General features: G+C 47.0%; 1 protein-coding gene and 1 long non-coding RNA gene across 2 annotated transcripts; one reads left to right on the forward strand and one right to left on the reverse strand.

Annotated features, from left to right (window-relative positions):
* Nucleotides 1-1,011: 1,011 nt before the first annotated feature.
* On the reverse strand, nucleotides 1,012-3,669 carry LOC144310422 (uncharacterized). The gene is made up of 2 exons (XR_013376152.1): nucleotides 3,493-3,669; nucleotides 1,012-1,408 (listed from the first exon to the last, which is right to left on the reverse strand). It is a non-coding gene; the product is annotated as an uncharacterized LOC144310422 (long non-coding RNA).
* A 122-nt stretch (nucleotides 3,670-3,791) lies between these two features.
* Nucleotides 3,792-18,139, forward strand: ERRFI1 (ERBB receptor feedback inhibitor 1). Its single transcript, XM_077891354.1, has 4 exons — nucleotides 3,792-3,940; nucleotides 14,117-14,310; nucleotides 14,430-14,506; nucleotides 15,422-18,139. Exons 2-4 carry the CDS (start codon nucleotides 14,189-14,191, stop codon nucleotides 16,582-16,584), a joined length of 1,362 nt encoding a protein of 453 aa, XP_077747480.1. The 5' UTR covers nucleotides 3,792-3,940; nucleotides 14,117-14,188; the 3' UTR covers nucleotides 16,585-18,139.
* Nucleotides 18,140-18,409: the final 270 nt, after the last annotated feature.

Raw genomic sequence — 18,409 nt, forward strand, 5'->3', positions numbered from 1 at the left:
AACTATCTATAATCAAGAAGAATAAACACCAAAATGTGTATCCTTTTCTGCAGGATTCAATAATATTCAGACATAAATTTGGGAGGGTTGTAAGGCCTCTGTCCAGCATGTTCCTGCTTACACATGTCTCGTGGTATTGCTAAACAGGAGGAAAAAGAACAATGTCTTTAGAAAAGCAGTGTCTGTGATTCTGTGGTTTCTGAGCCAGAACTGCTCCTTGCTCTCACTCCAAGGACAGCTTCTTCTTACACCAAAAATGGGCAAGTGCAGAGGGACAATTTGGGTCAATGTAATGTAAGTCTAACATTTTAGATGTTATCTTTAGGTTTTTATATTAAAAAACAATCGGCTAATATAAATTCCTTGGGAAGTGCTTCAAAATTAAATGGACTGTAAGAAATGTAAAAAAAAAAAAAAAAAAAAAAAATGTCTGACTTTAAACTTCTCTCTTACCAGAGACAATTTAAAACAAGTTAGGTTCAGTACAAAGGGAGTATTTTTATCCTAAACCTCTAGTTAGTCTAGTGTTCTAATCTGTTAAAAGTCCATGGATGCTCACTTGATAAACACAATATGCTATTATTTCAAGTCGCTTAGCATTTTCTTTTTAAACTCTTCCCAAAATATTCTACAATATTACTGACATGACTGTGTTGTTACAAAATATCACTACTAAAAGATCTGTGGGATGTAAGTCTACTCATGCAATTCAGCCACAGCTGAAAGAGCGATATTTACATGTACATAATTGTAAACAAAATTCAGTAAGTTATCAGCTATAACTGTTTTTTTTCTCCAAAAATGAATAAACCAAGATGTTGATTTTGCTGGTTTAAAATAGATCAGAAGTGGGGCACCTCAGTGGCTCAATGGTTGAGCATCTGCCTTTGGCTCAGGTCATGATCCCAGGGTCCTGGGATTGAGTCCCACATCAGCCTCCCCATGTCTCTGCCTCTCTGCCTACATCTCTACCTCTTTGTCTCTCGTGAATAAATAAAATCTCTTTAAAAATAGATCAGAAGAAAAAAATGTATTAATTGTATATTACTCATGTGATTTTATGAATTTTGATAATTTACCAAAACAGTACACCATACAGCTCATAACCATATAGCAAGTATCCTGTTGATCTTTTTTCTCTAAAGAAGAGGTGTGTTTGATGGTTGCTCTGGTAATTATCACTGTTAATGAATAGGGGAATGTAACAGCATGCCAATAAGGCCAAAGCACAAATTACAACTGTATTGTAGTGGCTTGAAATAGCGTAACGAGGGTTCCTTTTGGATGGAACTTGAGCTCATCTAGGTCCCCATTCAGTAAATGCCGCACTGTGAGGTCTGAAAAGATGTTCTCTGGCAAGTTCTCAGGCAGGTCCTTTTGGTACACTGATAACAGCATTTGGGTAAGTCTGAAACATAAATGAGACCAAATTGGGAGGAAATGATCTGAATAGATTTTCTGTGAATCAAAAAACCCAATTCAGTAAGAAAACCAGCAAGTAGTTGTGACTAATTTCCATCATCCTAAAATAATATTAAACAAAGGGCAATAAGATCGTAAGTTGATAGTCGGACTAACTGAATTGTTGGATAAGCAGCACAGGCATGAAAATGACCCAAAAGCCCCTGCAGGCCAGAAGGAGCCCATCCAAAAGAAGAGTAGAGCTCTGCTAAACATTTATTTATCCTGCAGCTGAAAGGGGGCAAAGGGATCCTTCAGGGGAGTGTGTGTGTGTGTGTGTGTGTGTGTGTGTGTGTGAAGGCTTCCAATTCAAAATTAGGCCTTGGAATTAAATTTAAAAGAATGTAAGTAAACAATACAGGAGAAAAGGCAAATCATTTCATGGAGTGCGTGAGTTAATAATTAACCCGATAATGAGGTCAGAATCTCATTCTATATGTTAAACCACCCCAATTAGGGAGTGCTAAATGTGTAACTCTCAGGCACAATTGCTGAACCCCAGAAGGGGCTCTAGGAGACTAAGGAGGTCAGCCGAAGGTCTGTGGCCTCCACTTAAAGAGACAGTACCATTGAGGGGACTGTTGTAGTTAAAACTGGAGGGTTTCTGTCTGTTTGCTTTTTTTCTTACTTTAGTTACTCTTGGTTTGTTATCATTTGTATTATTTATTTTATGGTTAAACTATAAGCCTAAGTTGCATCACCATCCTGAGGAGAAGCCTCCTCCCTTGGGCTTGCGGGAGTTTTGTCCTTGGGCATCACTGGCTGCCCAGGTGCCCAGAGATGCTGAGAGCAGCGTGAGTCTCCTAAGTAAAGGCAAGACTGGAGGGACACCTGGGTGGCTCGGCGGTTGAGCATCTGCCTTCGGCTCAGGTCGCGATCCCGGACACTCAGGATCAAGTTCCACATCAGGCTCCCTGCATGGAGCCTGCCTCCCTCTGTGTGTGTCTCTCATGAATAAATAAATAAAATCTTTAAAAATTTTTTTTAAAAAGGGCAAGATTGGAGCCGGAAAGAGGCCTGCCTGGGGTTGGGGGTGTTCCTTATGGAAGCCCAGGGGCTACCCTGGGCAGGGCAACCGCCACCAGCGCCTGGCACTGATTTTCAAACACGTGGTAAGAGGAGAGGTGGCTGGCAGACCTGCGGTAAGCGGTCTCATGAAAGGCCTTCAGCAGGGTGGCCTCGCTGCCCCTCGAGGTCTCATCCTGTCCCAGGCAGTCCCCTCCGCCCGACACCGTGCAGCTTTGTCCACGTCCACACTGTCCATCAGTGCTCCACTCTGCCCCGCAGATGAGCTCTGTTCATGTCCATGCTGTCCCACACTGTCCATCGGTGCTCCACCCTGTCCCACTCTGTCCCCCTCTGCCCCACACTGTGCAGCTCTATGTCCCTCACTGCCTCACACTGTCCATCAATGCCACACTCTGTCCACACTGTCCCCCTCTGCCCCACACCATGCAACTCTGTCCCTCCACGTCCACGCTGCCCCACACTGTCCATCAATGCCCATCTCTGTTCACGCTGTCCCCCTCTGCCCCACACCGTGCAGCTCTGTCCCTCCACGTCCACGCTGCCCCACACTGTCCATCAATGCCCTCAGTGTCCATCAATGTCCCACACTGTCCACGCTGTCCTCCTCTGCCCCACACTGTGCAGCTCTATGTCCACGCTGCCCCTCACTGTCCATCAGTGCCCCTCACTGTCCATCAATGCCCCTCACTGTCCATCAGTGCCCCACTCTGCCCATCAGTGCCCCTCCCTGCCCACCAGTGCCCCTCCCTGCCCACCAGTGCCCCTCCCTGCCCACCAGTGCCCCACTCTGTCCACGCTGTCCCCTGCTGTCCCTCCCCCGCCCGGCCCGCCGGCCCCCGGGGGTGCGGGGCCTCCAGGACGCAGAGGCTCCCCCAGCCTCGGCCCCGGGGGTCCTCGGCCACCCTCGCGGGGGCTGCGGCCCGTGGACGCAGCAACGGCCGCCGAACCCCGCCGGGGGTTCCCTTTGGCGGAACGCGGGCCGAAGTCGAGCTGCCCGCACACCTGGGAGAAGAGTTCAGCGTGAGGATTGTGGGGGGTCGGCCGCTGCCGCTCGGACGGGGCAGGGGGAGGCGCGGAGGCCGCCGAGGCCGGGAAAGGGCTCGCTCCGAGACAAAGGCGGCAGCCTCGCTGGGCCGCGCGACGCCGGTGGACCCCACGCCAGCGCCTGGGTCGCGGCATCGCCCCTTTAAGCGGCGCGCGGCCCGGATTGGTCGAGCGGGGGAGGTGGGGCGCCGAGCGTCGACGTCACGGCCCCGCCACTCGCTATATAAGGCGGCGTCGGCTGCCGCGCCGACGGCGGCCGAGTCGAGCGGGGAAGGCGAGTGGGGAGCGGCAGCCAGCGAGCGGCGAGGCGCCTGCGCGGTGTCCGGGCCCCTGAGCCCGCGGCGCTGAGCCAGCCGGGACGGACATGCGCGGGAGGGCGCCGTGGGGCAGCCGCGGCTCCGCGGGGGTAAGGGGCCTGCGGGCCGGGTAGTGTGGGGAGGGCGGCGCTGCCCCGCGCCCCCGCCGGGCCCCTGCGCCGGGCTGCGGGCGGCTCCCGACGCTGGGCGGGTCCCCGGGGCGACGCGGAGTCTCCCGGGACTGACGGACGGAGGGCCGGGGCGGGGGCCGGGGCCGGGGCGGGGGCCGGGAGCGCGGCGCGGGGCCGGGGCTTCGGGCGCGGGGGGCCGGGGTCCTGCGCCCGCGGGGCTGGCGGCGGCCTCGGCGGCGGCGCTCCACAATGGGGCTGCGCTGCCCGGCGCGCTCGGTGCCCGCCAGCCGTCCGAGGGCTGCGCGGGGGGCGGCCTCGCGGCGACCGCGGTCGTCCCCGGGCGGAGGAGTCCCGGCCCCCGCCGCCTGGCTCCCGGCTCGGCTGCGCGGTCCTTGGCCCCGAGCGCCCGCAGCGCCGCTTCCGAGGGAGCCGCAGCGCGGAGCCGTGTGTTGGGAACGTGACTGCTCATTGGGTGTTTTCTCGTGTGTATTTCTGTGTATATGTCACAGCCTCGTACACATGAGATGACTTCTCCGCGATTGGTGCTGGATTGGTGCTTGCTGAGTCTTTATTAGGATTTCGTCATTGCTTGAAAGGAACCAGTCTCTTACCTGATATAAAAAAAAATTATACATATGTGTGTATATATATGAATAGATTGTTAGTCATAAACTTAAGTGCAGTCAGAATAGACTGTAGCTTTAAAAGAGATGTGTTGGTGACTTTAGGTACACCTGCAACACAGGTAGGGCCGGACTGGTTCCTAAGCAACTGTCAGAGGTGAAGAAAGGTGAGGTTAAAATGCCTTCCCCCCCCCCCCCCCACCTTCTGAAGGACAGTATTCTGCACGGTTGTCAGCTTTTATAAATCTTGTAAGAACGCAAAGGGTATGTGTTTGTTGAGGCTACTGAAACACTCACCATGCCGAGTCTTGCTTTTTTTTTTTTTTTTTTTTTTTTTGCATTTCTGTAATTATACAGTTTTCAGCAAAGTTTTACGTAAACAGATCAAAAACAGGAGGCCGGGTATCCATTTGAAGAAATGACCAAATTTTGCCAAGACAAAAAGTTGGCTTCTTGCGAATTATGCTATGATTGGTTACCAGTATGTTATCAAGTCACATACTGCTCTCTTTTCCAGATATGAGCAGATCTGAAAAGAAATGCATAGAGCTTTTTAGCCTGAGCTTCAGACACTAATTGTCAGCTTCTTCACTTCACTCACAGGTTTATTTTCAGCTGGGTGTTTCAGTGGAGTCTGGCTAATCGGTGATAGAGGTCCTGGTCTAACCATTTATAACCTGACATATATTCGATTGTAAACTCCTTAAGGGCAGGAACTCTTCCTTGTACAGCTTCTATCTTGTGCAGCCTTGCACATAGTTGATGGTTGATAAATAATTGCTTGAAAGCATATTGTACATCTTTAAAGCTCAGCAGGATTGGACCAGTCACTGATAAGGGTGCAAAGCAAATCTTTTTTTATGGCTGTTATGAAATGCCTGAATTATTCATATTTTCGACAGGTGAAATTACGGTTTCAGTAAATTGTTTCTCCTCCTTTCAGCTCACAATAGCTACTGGCCACTCTTTCTTGAGGTTTAATTATATTATAGACTTGAGTTTTTGTGTGAAAATAACTCTTCACTGCTGCTTCTCAGAAGTTGAACCAGATAATACTCCCTTTCAGCTAATACTAATGGTAGCTTTTAAAAGCAAGTTGCCTAAATTACAGGTACAATCTAACATGCTTGAAACTGACCTGAATGTCTGCATACCATCAGGTTGCTTTAGAAAGGTGAGCAGAGGAGGGAAAGGTGGTGCCAAGGGTAATTCCAGGAGTTTGAATGTCATCAGCTCCCTCTGCCAGAGAAACAGCTCTCCTTTTAATCTAAATAAATTTGAATTGGTACCTCTTCGTGAGGATTCCTTTTGCACCTTTTGGTGCTGGTGTTTGGCCATGCTTTATAAAAGCTAACAAATAACCTACTAGATAAACAAGATCCGGTTGTGGCATTCTGGCATTATGGGCATGGCATTAGTGTATGCTCTGTAAAGGTGGGTAAAACTGCTGAGTTTCAGGGTGCTGAATGTTAGTTACTAGCCTAATAGAGAAATTTGATTTAAGGTAGGGAAAAGTTAGTGTGGGATTCAGATTTCAAAAGGAGAAATGGATTCTGCAATTTGAAGTCATTGTTGATGCTTCAGCCCAGTTCCTCATACTGTAAAATGGGGCAGTATTACTAAAAGGTAAAATCTGCTAGACCTCAGGGAATATATTTGTAAAATATGGGGCTTGGCTACATGAGCTTTAGTCCTGTCCCACTCCAGAGTGCCATGATTCAACATTTCAAGGGAAGCAATAGGAAGGTAAGGATGAGAAGACATTGTCCAAAGCTCTTCTTGAAGACCCACAAGAATATGAAACCTGGCCAGGTACAGATTACTTCAAATAGTATTCCCTCTACGTGGAATGCCCTTCCAACTCTTCTCATGGCTGCCTCTTTTTCATCCTTAAATTTTAATTTAAAAAATCACCTCAGGGAGGTCTGCCCAGTTGGCCCTCATGACTCCAACCTCCCCTCCCTGTCGTCCCAGGGAAGTCATCACAATCTGAAATTGCTGGTTGTCTCCTCATTAGATTGAGGCTTTCTCAGGCAGCAGCCACATCTCTTTCACTAGCATAGTATCTACTCCAGAATAAGCACTTGAGAACCATTTGTGGAAATAACTCATCCTTGCCCTCTAAGAATTTGTGAGCAAAACCCTGTGCGTGGAGCTCCAGGTCCTATCTCTGTGATTGACACTCACTTAGGTCTTGAGCTTAGCCATCCCCTCATCAGTTTCCCCACTGATAAATAAGAACATTAGAAAGAGAAGTGAGGTTGGGGGTACCTGGGTGGCTCAGTCGATTAAGCGTCTGACTCCTGATTTCAACTCAGGTCATGATCTCAGGGCTGTGAAATGGAGCCCCACTCCCACCCCCACCCCCAGCCCAGTCATGCTCTGCACTCATTGGGGAGTCTGCTTGAGATTCCCTCCCCCTCCTTGCACATGCTCGCTCACACTCTCTCTCTAAAATAAAATCTTTAAAAGAAAAAGTGAGGTGGTTATCTAAAATGAAGAGACCGTGGAGAGGAAAGGAGTGAAAGTGTAGCAGGGGTGTGCTGCATCAGAGGACAGAAGAGCCTCACTGGCCTTTCTGCTAACAGGAAGATGTTTGGCCTCACTTCCTCATCTGCAAAACACAGAGTAATCCCTGCCACCTCTCACAGGGATGTTGTGGGGATCAGGTGAGATGATGTGTCAGAAAGTGCTTTGTAACTTGTCGAGTGCTTTCCAAGTACAAGATATTCTGGTATTAAATCCCAGACTTTAAAATGGAGCCTGATTGTAGGGCCACTGCTGGGAACCATGCTGCGAGAGTGTATTGAAAGGAGACCCATGGGGTTTATGTAGGGACCCCTTCTTATGGGTAAAGACAGACCGGCACGGGGAGGCATCAGCTGGCATCAGCATATGCTCCGATTGAGAGCTTTGAAAGAATTGCTTGAAATGGTCACAGAGTATAAAATTGATACCTTAACCCACCCTTCCAGAGGATACATAGGCCAAATCTGAAGTTAATAAAATAACTTTCACAGGAGGATTTGAGGAAGTCGAAGTAAATCAGGAACTTTCATAGTCTAAGGGTTACCCAAGAAAAACTTACCAAGCAGCAAATCCCTAGAAAAGCCATGTGAGCCACCCTTCACATAGGCCTTGTAGTGGGTCAGATCTTATTACCGGTTGAAGATCATGAGGGGTTTGGAGAGGCCAGGTGGTGTGGTGAGAGCCTGGCCTAAGTCTCTAGGCCCCACCATTCACCAGATGTGACCTGGAGCCATCTCATCCCTCATCTGTAAACCGGGGTCATAATAGTAACTCACCCTTCAGGCTTGTTGAGAGGATTAAATAACTTATATGTATAAATCACTTAGAACAATGCCTGTCAAATAAGTTTCCAAGAATTAGTTTATTATTTGTACTGGTTTTATGTCCATTGTAACAGTCTGGAGTTAGCCATTGGGTGACTCCAGTGCTCATTAAGTAAATTTAAAGTTTGTAAAATTGGGCTATTGTGCTCCTTGTCATTAAGATTAGAATAGAACCCACGTATTTTTTCCATTTGGAAATCTATTATGTGTATGTCTAAAAGGAATAATATTTTTCCATCCTGTGTGTGTGTTGCTACTCATCGTAGCATCTGTAGGAAGAGTACAAAGGACAAGAGACTACATCCCCGCTGACGCACATTTCTGCCACTGCCTGAAGACTGTGTAGACACAAAGTGAATCAAAAGGCTATTGATGACGATGGCTGTAGAACGAATAGGTTTTTTGTTAGTTTGCTGTTTCTTAAAATACTCAGCTAGAAAATACTCTGAATTATTCGAGAAATTATGTCACTCGGCTTTGATTTTGACAGTCTGAAGATAAATTATTTTCCTTGTTGCCTCAGTTTTTACCACCTACAAGTGGGTTGTTATGTGCTCGCCTGCTCAAGGGAGGATGGGAGCCACAGGGGACAAAATGTCTATCCTCACCCCGCAGAACTACGTCGCCACAGGTCCTGAAACCATCACATTTACCTTGATTTCATGCAAGAGCATTTTACTTACATTTTATTTATTAACATAAAAGGTGTTAAGTCCTCTGTGCTTTTAACACGAAGGCATTTATGCTTCCTGTGGTAGCAGGGGGCCACAGAGGACATTCCTGCCTGCCTCCCCCTCCACTCTCTTCCCCCAGATCAACATCTGTTGCAGTGAAATCTGAGAAAAACCCTGAATTAGGGCCTTTGATTTTGAGAGTCCTTTGCTCAGTGAGTAAACTCAGGTCATGCAACACTGGAACTGTCATAGACACTGCATGTGTTAGATGACTGTTAAATCAGTAACTTTCTCATATTATTAATAAAAGTCAAAGTCTGTAAAACAGCTGCACTAATGTTCAGTGTGTCCGATAGCTCAGCTGCTAGTGCTGTAGACACTAATCACAATAAAAACGATGGGATTTTGTTCTGTTTTTAATTTTCTCAAAGGTGATTATTTTAAGCATTTTCAGACTGAAGATAAGCATGCAGATGGTAGTTTATTTGGGGAGGATCTAAAATCATGGAATTAAAACAAAATTCTTTTTAAATAAAAAATAAAATCATGGAATTTGTCATGTTCTGTAATCAGTTTCTTTTTACAAATCTTGGCTCCGAATAGGATTATCTTCTATCTCTCTCTGTAAGGAAATAGTCTTGTAGGTAGTTGTTAAATAAGGTTGAAAAGACCATTTATCACCCTGAATAAACAGAAATCAGGTTCTAAAACCAGATTGAAAGAAGGAAATTACATCACACTTTTAAATAAGGAAGCGCTGGGCAGAACTGGATGAGTTGTATGACAAAAATGTGCCCCTCCTCCTCCTGTGGATTGCTTTTGAGATTTATTAATGAGATCTGGTGGCAAGGTAAGCACATCTAGGTTACTGTCTTAAGGTAGCCTGGTTTAAAAAACAAAAACGTTTCAAAGTGACTTTGTCAAGCTAAAGGCATGTGATTTCACCTTAATAAAGCATATATGATATGCTTTTCAGTGTGGCCGTTTTTGGTTTGTTTTCCTTAAGGAAAGTGACCTTAAATTTAACAACAACAACAGTAGGTGCAGAAGGAATCATGTGGAAGAAAAGGTGAAATTCATTATTTTCAGAAACCTTCCCCCTGGTTGCTTAAGTGAATGTACAGTAATAGAAACCAATTGAGAAATTTACACTGTTAACCACTTAAGTTTAGGGTTTTTACCCAGCCTGCAAGCTGTCCATTTTAGATTTTGGAAATAAATTTAATGAAAATTCCTTGCCTGCTGCTTACCTAAACTGGCTACATTATTATTGGGGGGCGTCTGCCCATGTTAGGTTGATCCCTCAGTTCTTCACTGATTTACACTAAATGTAAACCTGTCATGTCATTACTTCTTTTAAAAATGAGATGAATATTTTCTCAATATCCATTTAATAAATATTTTTCAGAAATGAATGATAGCAGGATCCACACAGGAGAGGGGAACAGAGTCCCATCCCAAAAGATTTGGAGGATGATCAAAGAATTGGGACACAAAGTAACTCAAGGACATAGAGACCCTGCCCTGGCCTTCAAAAGGGAGCCAGTTAGTGTACAAGGTGGTGGGACAGGTGGCTTCCAAGGAAAAGGTGAATTCTAACAGAGATTGGGGAAAAGAGAAGCAAGATCTTGAAAAAAGGTGGTTCAGGGCCTGCCTTGTTGCAGAGGCCTTAGGGCCAGCCTGCAAGAGCTTTTATTTAGAGGCTTTGGAGACTTTTGAGCAGTGGAAGATCCAAATTTGAGCTCCAATTCAGGAATATAGATCTGGTACTGGTGTGTTAGGCGGATTAGGTTATTTTCAGACCCAAGGCAGAGCGATGCCCGTGAACAGAAGGAAGGTAGGTCTGAGAGGCAGTGTGGAAATAGGCTCTGGGACTGGATGATTGAACATACGTCTGTTGGGACTCAGGTTATGAAAAATGGTGCCTGTGGGAGAAGTGGGGTCCTCGCAGACCCTGAACTGGTTTGGAAAGGGGGAGGGAGTGTGAAGTAAGTGACAGGAGTTGGGTCTGTAGAGTTGCAGATGCCAGAAGCCCAGCCGAGTGGAAAGATAATCACCAGACAATAGGAAATGCAAAGTGGAAGCTTGAGCCCGGCCTGGAGTGGAGATGCAGGAGATTGAGAAGCTGTCTATGCAGGGTTGAAGCCACAGAAGTGGATCAAAACTCAAAAGGCGCAGGGTGGGGGAGGGGGCGTGCAAGGAGAGCAAATCAAAGTGCAGCCGCAAGAAACAGATCGTTTTACGAGATACTGTTTCTTGTCTTTTTGAAAAAGTGATGTTAATAGGAAAGAGTAGTCCACATTTGGGATTGGTATTTAACTGCAGTTTTGACACTAAAAAGGGTAAAGATCAGTTCACAAATTTTAGGGACATTCTTTTGCCCAAGGTCATTCCGCTCCTGTTCTACACCACGCTGCCTGGGTTCACATTCGCTCTCACATTTTGCATTTCCTAACAGAATGCCATCTTATGCTTAGAGGTCCTGATTTCCCCACATAGGAGTATTTTTGCAGTTGCTTTTCTAATGAATTGTCAGGTAGAACTGGCTTAACAGTTCCAGAAACAGAACTTGAAACACTGCAGCACTGGGATGCCCTGGTGGCTCAGTGGCTGAGCGTCTGCCTTCAGCTCAGGGCCTGATCCCAGGGTCTCAGGATTGAGTCCTACATCGGGCTCCCTGCATGGAGTCTGCTTCTCCCTCTGCCTGTGTCTCTGCCTCTCTCTCTCTGTGTGTCTCTCATGAATAAATAAATAAAATCTTAAAAAGAAAAGTAAGAGAAACCCTACAGCACTAGTGAAATTTCCCTGGACCATTGTGTTTCTTTTTAACTTGAGGTTGCCCGGGCTGATTTTTCCCGAGGAGTGTACGTACTGCAGATGTGGGGAGGCGGGGAAGAATCGCAGGTCGCCTCCTGCCTCTGCTGGCATTCCTAGGACCATGCTGAAAACATTTGCTTCCAAACCTACGGGTAGGTCACCCTTCCTGAGTCTATGGTTGGAAGTTACTTCCCAAAAGAGAACATGCAGTTATGTCTCCCTCCTCGCTTCTCCCATGCAAGCTAGTAGGAAGTTCGGACAGTTTCATAACACGTCCCATTCACAATTCCCCATTGAAATGTAGAGGCAGGTCACCTTCTATGAATACACAAAGACACTATTGTGGTCAGAAGTGAGCTGGCTTAGTGAACACAATTCTTTTTATACTAAAAAAATTTTTTTCTTAAGAAAGCTAACAAGTAGGTGATGGAAACAATGAATAAAAAATAACTTTCTAGAACATATACATAATTTTAAGGGGCCACTGAAATGTGAGTTTAGAATTCCGAGGCCATTCCAGCAGAGGCGATAGTTACACAATCATTCTGTTGAAAGCTAAGATTTAGATGGCATTAGGAGGCTGACACACAGTAATTACGAGGAGCACTTGCTGGCCTGCAGACAGGTGGGGGTTGGGCCTCCAGAATCCCCCGCAGCATTTTCCTGTAATCTGGATGAGCGATCTCTAAACGTGTGCTTTCAAACTACTTAAATACCATATTCTTCTTCCTATCTTGGCCTTTCGTTTTTACATCACCACAGATACTTTCCCTGTGCTCATGCCCGTGCTTGTAGGGTGCTCCGGGAAAGCGCCACATACCACCAGGCCAAGTGCCCGGAGGGGGCGCCAAGCAGTGTGTTCTAAAAATGGGTTGTTGGTTGTTTTTTGTTTTGTTTTGTTTTGTTTTGTTTAATTTTGCGTAGCTTTCCTTAATCCACGTAAAGTAAAAACACGTGTGTTCATTTCAAGCCTCTGAAGACCAAAAATTTAAAAGATCCCCCAATAACTTAGATTTCTTAGATGGTGGGGTTTTCTTTTCCCTGTTCTTAATCCTATGCCTTGGAGAGACTGCTCACAGGAAAAGAGCGCTTGACTGTTTGAAATCCTGTTTGAAACCTATTTAAGTCTCTGCCTAATGTATCAGAGCAGCTGGCTTTGGGATAATAAAAAGCTGAAGAACAGCCCCATGTTCGCTTTGTCACCAAAACATGACTGTCTCTCCATTTCTTTTTGCATGAAGCACAAGCACTTGCAGAGTATTTGTTAGATCTGTAGCTAAAAAAGAAAAGACCCCGTGCTCTATTCATCGTGTACATCCAGTTGATACTGGTGATGGTAATAATTAGATGGCAGAGTGTAGTACTTCATTCAGTGAGCATTTGCTTCTTGAGCACTTGCTGATGTGCCAGGTAGGGATGATTTATGATTAGAACCTAGCCTCTTTCCTGGACTCACAGTCTAGTGGGTGACAGATGTGTCCATAAAACAAATGACCTGTGTACCCCCTTCCCCACCCCCACTGCATGCTCGCCTCACTCATCTGTGTCACCACCAGTCCCCAGCACACCACCCAGCTCTGGGTGGCTGCACACATGCTTGGTGAGCACAAGATAGAGCGTCACAGAGTGTCTTTGCATGTCCCAGAAGGGGTCAGTGTTACACAGAGAGTTAACAGATTGTGTTCTGGTGTCTAAAAGAAAAAAAAAAAAAAAAGCCTGCACTTTCTCTAAAGAAGCATGTATCTGAAGAGAACAGGGATGGATGCTAACGAACACTTCTAGAAAGAAGGCACGGGGCGAGCTACTGGTTGACTGCAGACATAGACCATCTGATGGGGAGAGGGGGGTCCTCACGCTGGGGAACTACTAGATTAAGAAAAGGGCATTTACTTAGGCCCTGTAATCTTGCCTTGGAGCGAGGCAAGACAGGAATCACGAGGCACTTCATACAGGAGAATGTGAAGAATGTGCCTTTAAGTTTGTCTTTGAGAGGGAGGAGGAAACTGTCCCAGGCCTCTGCTGAAGCTGGTGACCTTGCAGAACTTGATTTTTACAGGATAATGGAAATTAGGATCTTCATATCTATTTCTTTATTCTCAAGTAGGTAGTAACTGGAGAATTTGTCCTCCCAGGGTCAACCCTGAAATAGAGAATCCAAACAAATGCTTGGCCATGGAGTAATCCGGTGCCACTGTGGACTCTCTTGTTCAGAGCATTGGGTTTTAGTGAATGTTGATTCTGCAATATTGAATACAGTCATTTCTGAGATGGCCCTGGTGGCCTGGGAGACTGTGAGCTCACTATGCGCACGCTCTGGAAGGTCGGGTCATAGTTGGTTAGAGAACTGTGTGCGCGCTTTGGCCAGCAAGCAGGATCTGTTGTGCAGCTGTCGGGCTGCAGTAGGAGGTCTGCCTCTGCTTGCTGTGGATCGTTTCTCACTTTGCTGAAAACATTTCAGAGCTTTGATTAGTATTTCCAAAAAAAAATTGTTCTCAATGTCTCCGTTTAAGTACCATCATGAGAAGTAAGAATTGGTTCATGCAAAAATGTGAGGATGAAGTGAACATCTGTAACTAAATTTTTCTGTCCCACGTCCCCCACACCCCCACCAATTCTCTGATATTAGCTGTGCGTGGGTATTTCCGAATTGTTTATTCTCTTGTCTCTTCTGTCTCGCCCCCCACCTAGGGAATGCAAGCTGCTGGTTAACTGCAGATCCCCAGGCCTCAAGGGTGTGGAGACCTCCCAGAGTAAGGCACCATGTCCACGGCAGGAGTTGCTGCTCAGGAGATTAGAGTCCCATTAAAAACCGGATATCTGCATGATGGCCAAGCCATGAGGACCGTCAGGACCTGCTGGGGTGGCCGCAGTGAATTTGAAAAGTAAGCGCAGGATGGAATGGCCCTGAAACCTCTAAGCCGGTACTGTCAAAATGAGATCTGAGATCGGGGACATGACAGCTCCTTATTTGTGACCCAAGATGTCTTTGCTTTCATTTCAGTCACTTTTTGAGCATCGACCCAATCACCATGGCTTACAGCCTCGACTCTACTGCTCAGGAGCGCCTAACTTCTCTTGGTACGTGTCCTGGAAACTAAAGCAAGGCTAGTGCTTGAGCAGGAAGTCCACAGTCGGGATAGTACTGGCTGGTCCTCCAGCCTGATGTTCGAGTGAGGAAGCCACCTGAACTGTTTCCAGCAGCAGCCTGACCCCTGGTGGCAGCAGGTTCTGGAGAGAGCCGTGTGCTTGGCTTTCGAGCCACCCTGCCTTTACTCTGAGTCACCGATGCCCTGACCACACCTTTTTGTGGAAGTGTGATCTTTCACAGTCAGTGAATTCTGATCCCTGCTCTGATCCACACTTAACTTCTAGAGACCTTGGACAAGATCTCTCCTCTCACGAGTTTCGGATGCGCGTCCCAGGGCGATCGAGTAGTGTCCACGTGGATAAACACTTAGGAGAGAGTGTGATGTGCAGTCTAGGACTTCTGACGTGGGCACTGTGTTCCTTAGATTTTGTCAGGAGCATTTAGCACATTGCCAGCAGGTCTGCACTCTTCCTAAGGTCATGATGGCACTAACAGTGCAGACCCAGTCTCGCTTTACTCACACCCTGCCTGCCTCGTGTCACCGCGTCTCTTAAGTGGCTGGGCTACTGTGGTGTGGTCTTCACGTAAATTATATGCTGCTCATCATCTGCGAGTTTTGCACACGTCACAAAACCTGCCAAGGTGTGTGGGTGTGCACCAAGCACATGTCCAAGGGAGATAGAAGAGATAGCTTGTTCTTTGAACCCAATCATGTGCAGGAACAATCTCCTGGCCCCTAATTAACACCTGTGGCTCTCCCATGGGTGTTCTCAGGGTGGCAGCCGTCAGGTGTGTGCTGCCTTCGCAGGGAGCCGTGGGCACACAGGTAGCTGGGCTAGGCCTCGAGCGGTTGGGGAGGGTACTGCGCATGCGGGCCTTTCCCTGACCTCTCTCGTTCCTTCTAGGGCACGCTGCGACGTCTGGTCCAAGGAACGGCCCTACTCAGAAGCCCAGCCTCGCCCCTCTTCTTATTCCCCCAGGCGAAGACTTGGGGCAGCGCGAAGAGGAGCGAGTCCTGTGTGGCTTTAAGAAACTCTCAGTGAACGGGGTCTGTGCTTCTCCTCCTCCGCTCACACCCATAAAGAACCCCCCGTCCCCCTTCCCCTGCACTGCCCTCTGTGATCGGGGTTCCAGGCCCCTCCCGCCGCTGCCCATCTCCGAAGACCTCTCTCTGGATGAGACAGACTGCGAGGTCGAATTCCTCACCAGCTCGGACACGGACTTCCTCTTAGAAGACTGTACGCTGTCCAGCTTCAAATACGATGTTCCGGGCAGGCGAAGCTTCCGTGGGTGCGGACAGATCAACTACGCATATTTTGATACCCCAGCTGTCTCTGCAGCGGATCTCAGTCAGGCTCCTGACCAAAATGGAGGGGTGCAAAGTTCAAATCCTCCTCCACCTCAGACCCACCGAAGATTAAGAAGGTCCCATTCGGGACCAGCTGGATCCTTTAACAAGCCAGCCATAAGGGTGTCCAGCTACATACACAGAGCTTCTCCAAACTCCGATGAAGACAAACCTGAGGTTCCCCCCAGGGTTCCCATACCTCCTAGGCCAGTGAAGCCAGATTACAGAAGGTGGTCAGCGGAAGTTACTTCTAGCACCTACAGTGATGAAGACAGGCCTCCCAAAGTGCCACCAAGAGAACCTTTATCCCGGAGTAACTCCCGCACACCCAGCCCCAAAAGCCTCCCGTCTTACCTCAATGGGGTCATGCCCCCTACTCAGAGCTTCGCCCCTGACCCCAAGTACGTCAGCAGCAAAGCTCTGCAAAGACAGAACAGCGAAGGGTCTGCCAATAAGGTCCCTTGCATCCTGCCCATTATTGAAAATGGGAAGAAGGTTAGCTCAACACATTATTACCTACTACCTGAGAGACCCCCGTACCTGGACAAATATGAAAAGTTTTTTCGGGAAGCAGAGGAAACAAATGCAGGCCCCTCGACCCAACCCCTGTCTGCTGACTGCAGTGTCATCTCCACCACAGAGAAGCTGGACTCAAAGACAAAACTGGACCTTGGTGGCCACGTGAAGCGCAAACATTTGTCCTATGTGGTTTCTCCATAGGCTTTGGGGTGGTGGCTTGACAGGGGCTCCCTGGGAGCAGATGGTCCTTAAGCCACTTTCTGGTTTAGTTGAGGTTCACAGGGAAAGGTTTTCAGATCCCAGAATGAAATATTCGAACCCACCATCTGAAAGAGACAGGGTTAGAGCGGCCGGGACGCATGCTCAGGCTGGGAATCCCTGATTTTGCTGTTCCGACCTGGAGTGTAAAGATGTGCAGGCAGGGAGAGAAGGCTTTGTGAGCACGTTAGTGACCCATAGAAGCCTGTGGTGGAAGCACAGGCTATAGTTGCAGGTTAACCAATTAGTTGCTACCTTAGAGTCACATATATTCAGAATGATAAAACAAGCCAGAGGATGGCTCCTGACTGAGAATTGAGCAAATGGAAGAAAACACAGTATTCCTTAGATCAGAATCATTAAAAAAAAAAAATGCAAAAAAAACAAAAAAACATAAAACAAAAAAAAAAAAAAACAATTTTCACCTAGTCCATTTGAAACTGCCCAGCTCTTGGGCCCGAGAAGCTCTGTCTCCTTTCTGTCTGCAAGCAGCCTGTGCCACCCAGGGCAGGGCGCGCGTCCGTCCCGTGGCTCTCCCTGCCCAGGTTCAAAATCGTCCCAAGGCCTGGCTCCCCACAGCTCCTCACTCTCTGCTCGTGGAGGGGAGGATGGCGGTGTGCCGGGCAGCCATGCTTTCACCTGTGCATGCATGTCTCGCATCTCGAGAAATGAGAAGATGACAATTCATTAATCATTTCTCCCCCAGAACTTCCTGCTCTGTTCTATCCACTAACGTGGCCTGTTTGTAGCGTGGGCCTCACAGCCACAGGGGGCCTGTTAGACTCATGTCGAAAGCAAACCGTTCATCAGTGTTTGGGATGTCAGTCACACAGTCGTGAAACAGTTTGCTGCATGACAGCGTCACCAGGGAGCATGTGTTGTGTTTTTGTACTGGTTGTGTTTTTTTTTTGTTTGTTTTTTGGGTTTTTTTTTTGTTTTGTTTTGTTTTGTTTTTTTAGACTGTATTAAGAAACACGTACAGCACAAGCTGGCCTTGTGTTGCTGGTTCCTGTTCAGTATTTCCTGGGGATTGTTTGCTTCTTTAAGTAAAACACTTCTGACCAATAGTACAGTATGTCTTAATGGCACAGGTCACATCAGCATCTTTCTGCTTTTGAGACTCTCTCGGCTGGCTGCTTCACCTGGATTCAGGGAGACCCGTAGCCTGTGCTTGGGTTTCCACGTGCTGCGATGTATCTTGTATAGATAAGCACAAAAGAGAAGGTGCTCACTAACAGAGGTACATTACTACAATGTTCTCTTAACAGTTAAACAAGCTGTTTACAGTTTCAACTGCTGAATACTATTTGAGCTATTTAAAGCTTATATTTTAGTATGAACTAAATGAAGGTTAAGACATGCTTTAGAAAAATGCACTGATTTCTGCATTATGTGTACAGTATTGGACAAAGGATGTTATTCATTTTTGTTGCATTATTTTGAATATTGTCTTTTCATTTTAATAAAGTTATAATACTATTTATGACACCGTTAACAATGTTTCTTGCCTAAACTCTTATAAAAGTTTATGTCTCAAGTACGTCGACAAGTATTACCATCTTTAAGCACGAGGGAAGATTTTTTTTTTACAGCTTCCTAAATGCTTGAAATACACTGTCATCCCTAAAAGAAATGTGAACGATTGATACACACGCACAGTGAAAACGGGCTGTTTGTTTTTACCTTCAACAGTTCAGAGAGGGGACTGGAACTGATGCCAGGGTGTTGCTGTCAACACAGCTACTGCCTGGAGAGAGGAACATACGGA

Source organism: Canis aureus, chromosome 3 (genome assembly GCF_053574225.1).
Source record: "Canis aureus isolate CA01 chromosome 3, VMU_Caureus_v.1.0, whole genome shotgun sequence".
NCBI lineage: Eukaryota > Metazoa > Chordata > Mammalia > Carnivora > Canidae > Canis > Canis aureus.

What these genes read in the sequence shown, in the direction of transcription:
- ERRFI1 (XM_077891354.1), top strand. Translation starts at nt 14,189, where the DNA reads ATGTCCACGGCAGGAGTTGCTGCTCAGGAGATTAGAGTCCCATTAAAA. An exon ending in GGCCGCAGTGAATTTGAAAA is followed by an intron (nt 14,311 to 14,429) that starts GTAAGCGCAGGA and finishes CTTTCATTTCAG; the next exon opens with TCACTTTTTGAGCATCGACC. An exon ending in GGAGCGCCTAACTTCTCTTG is followed by an intron (nt 14,507 to 15,421) that starts GTACGTGTCCTG and finishes CGTTCCTTCTAG; the next exon opens with GGCACGCTGCGACGTCTGGT.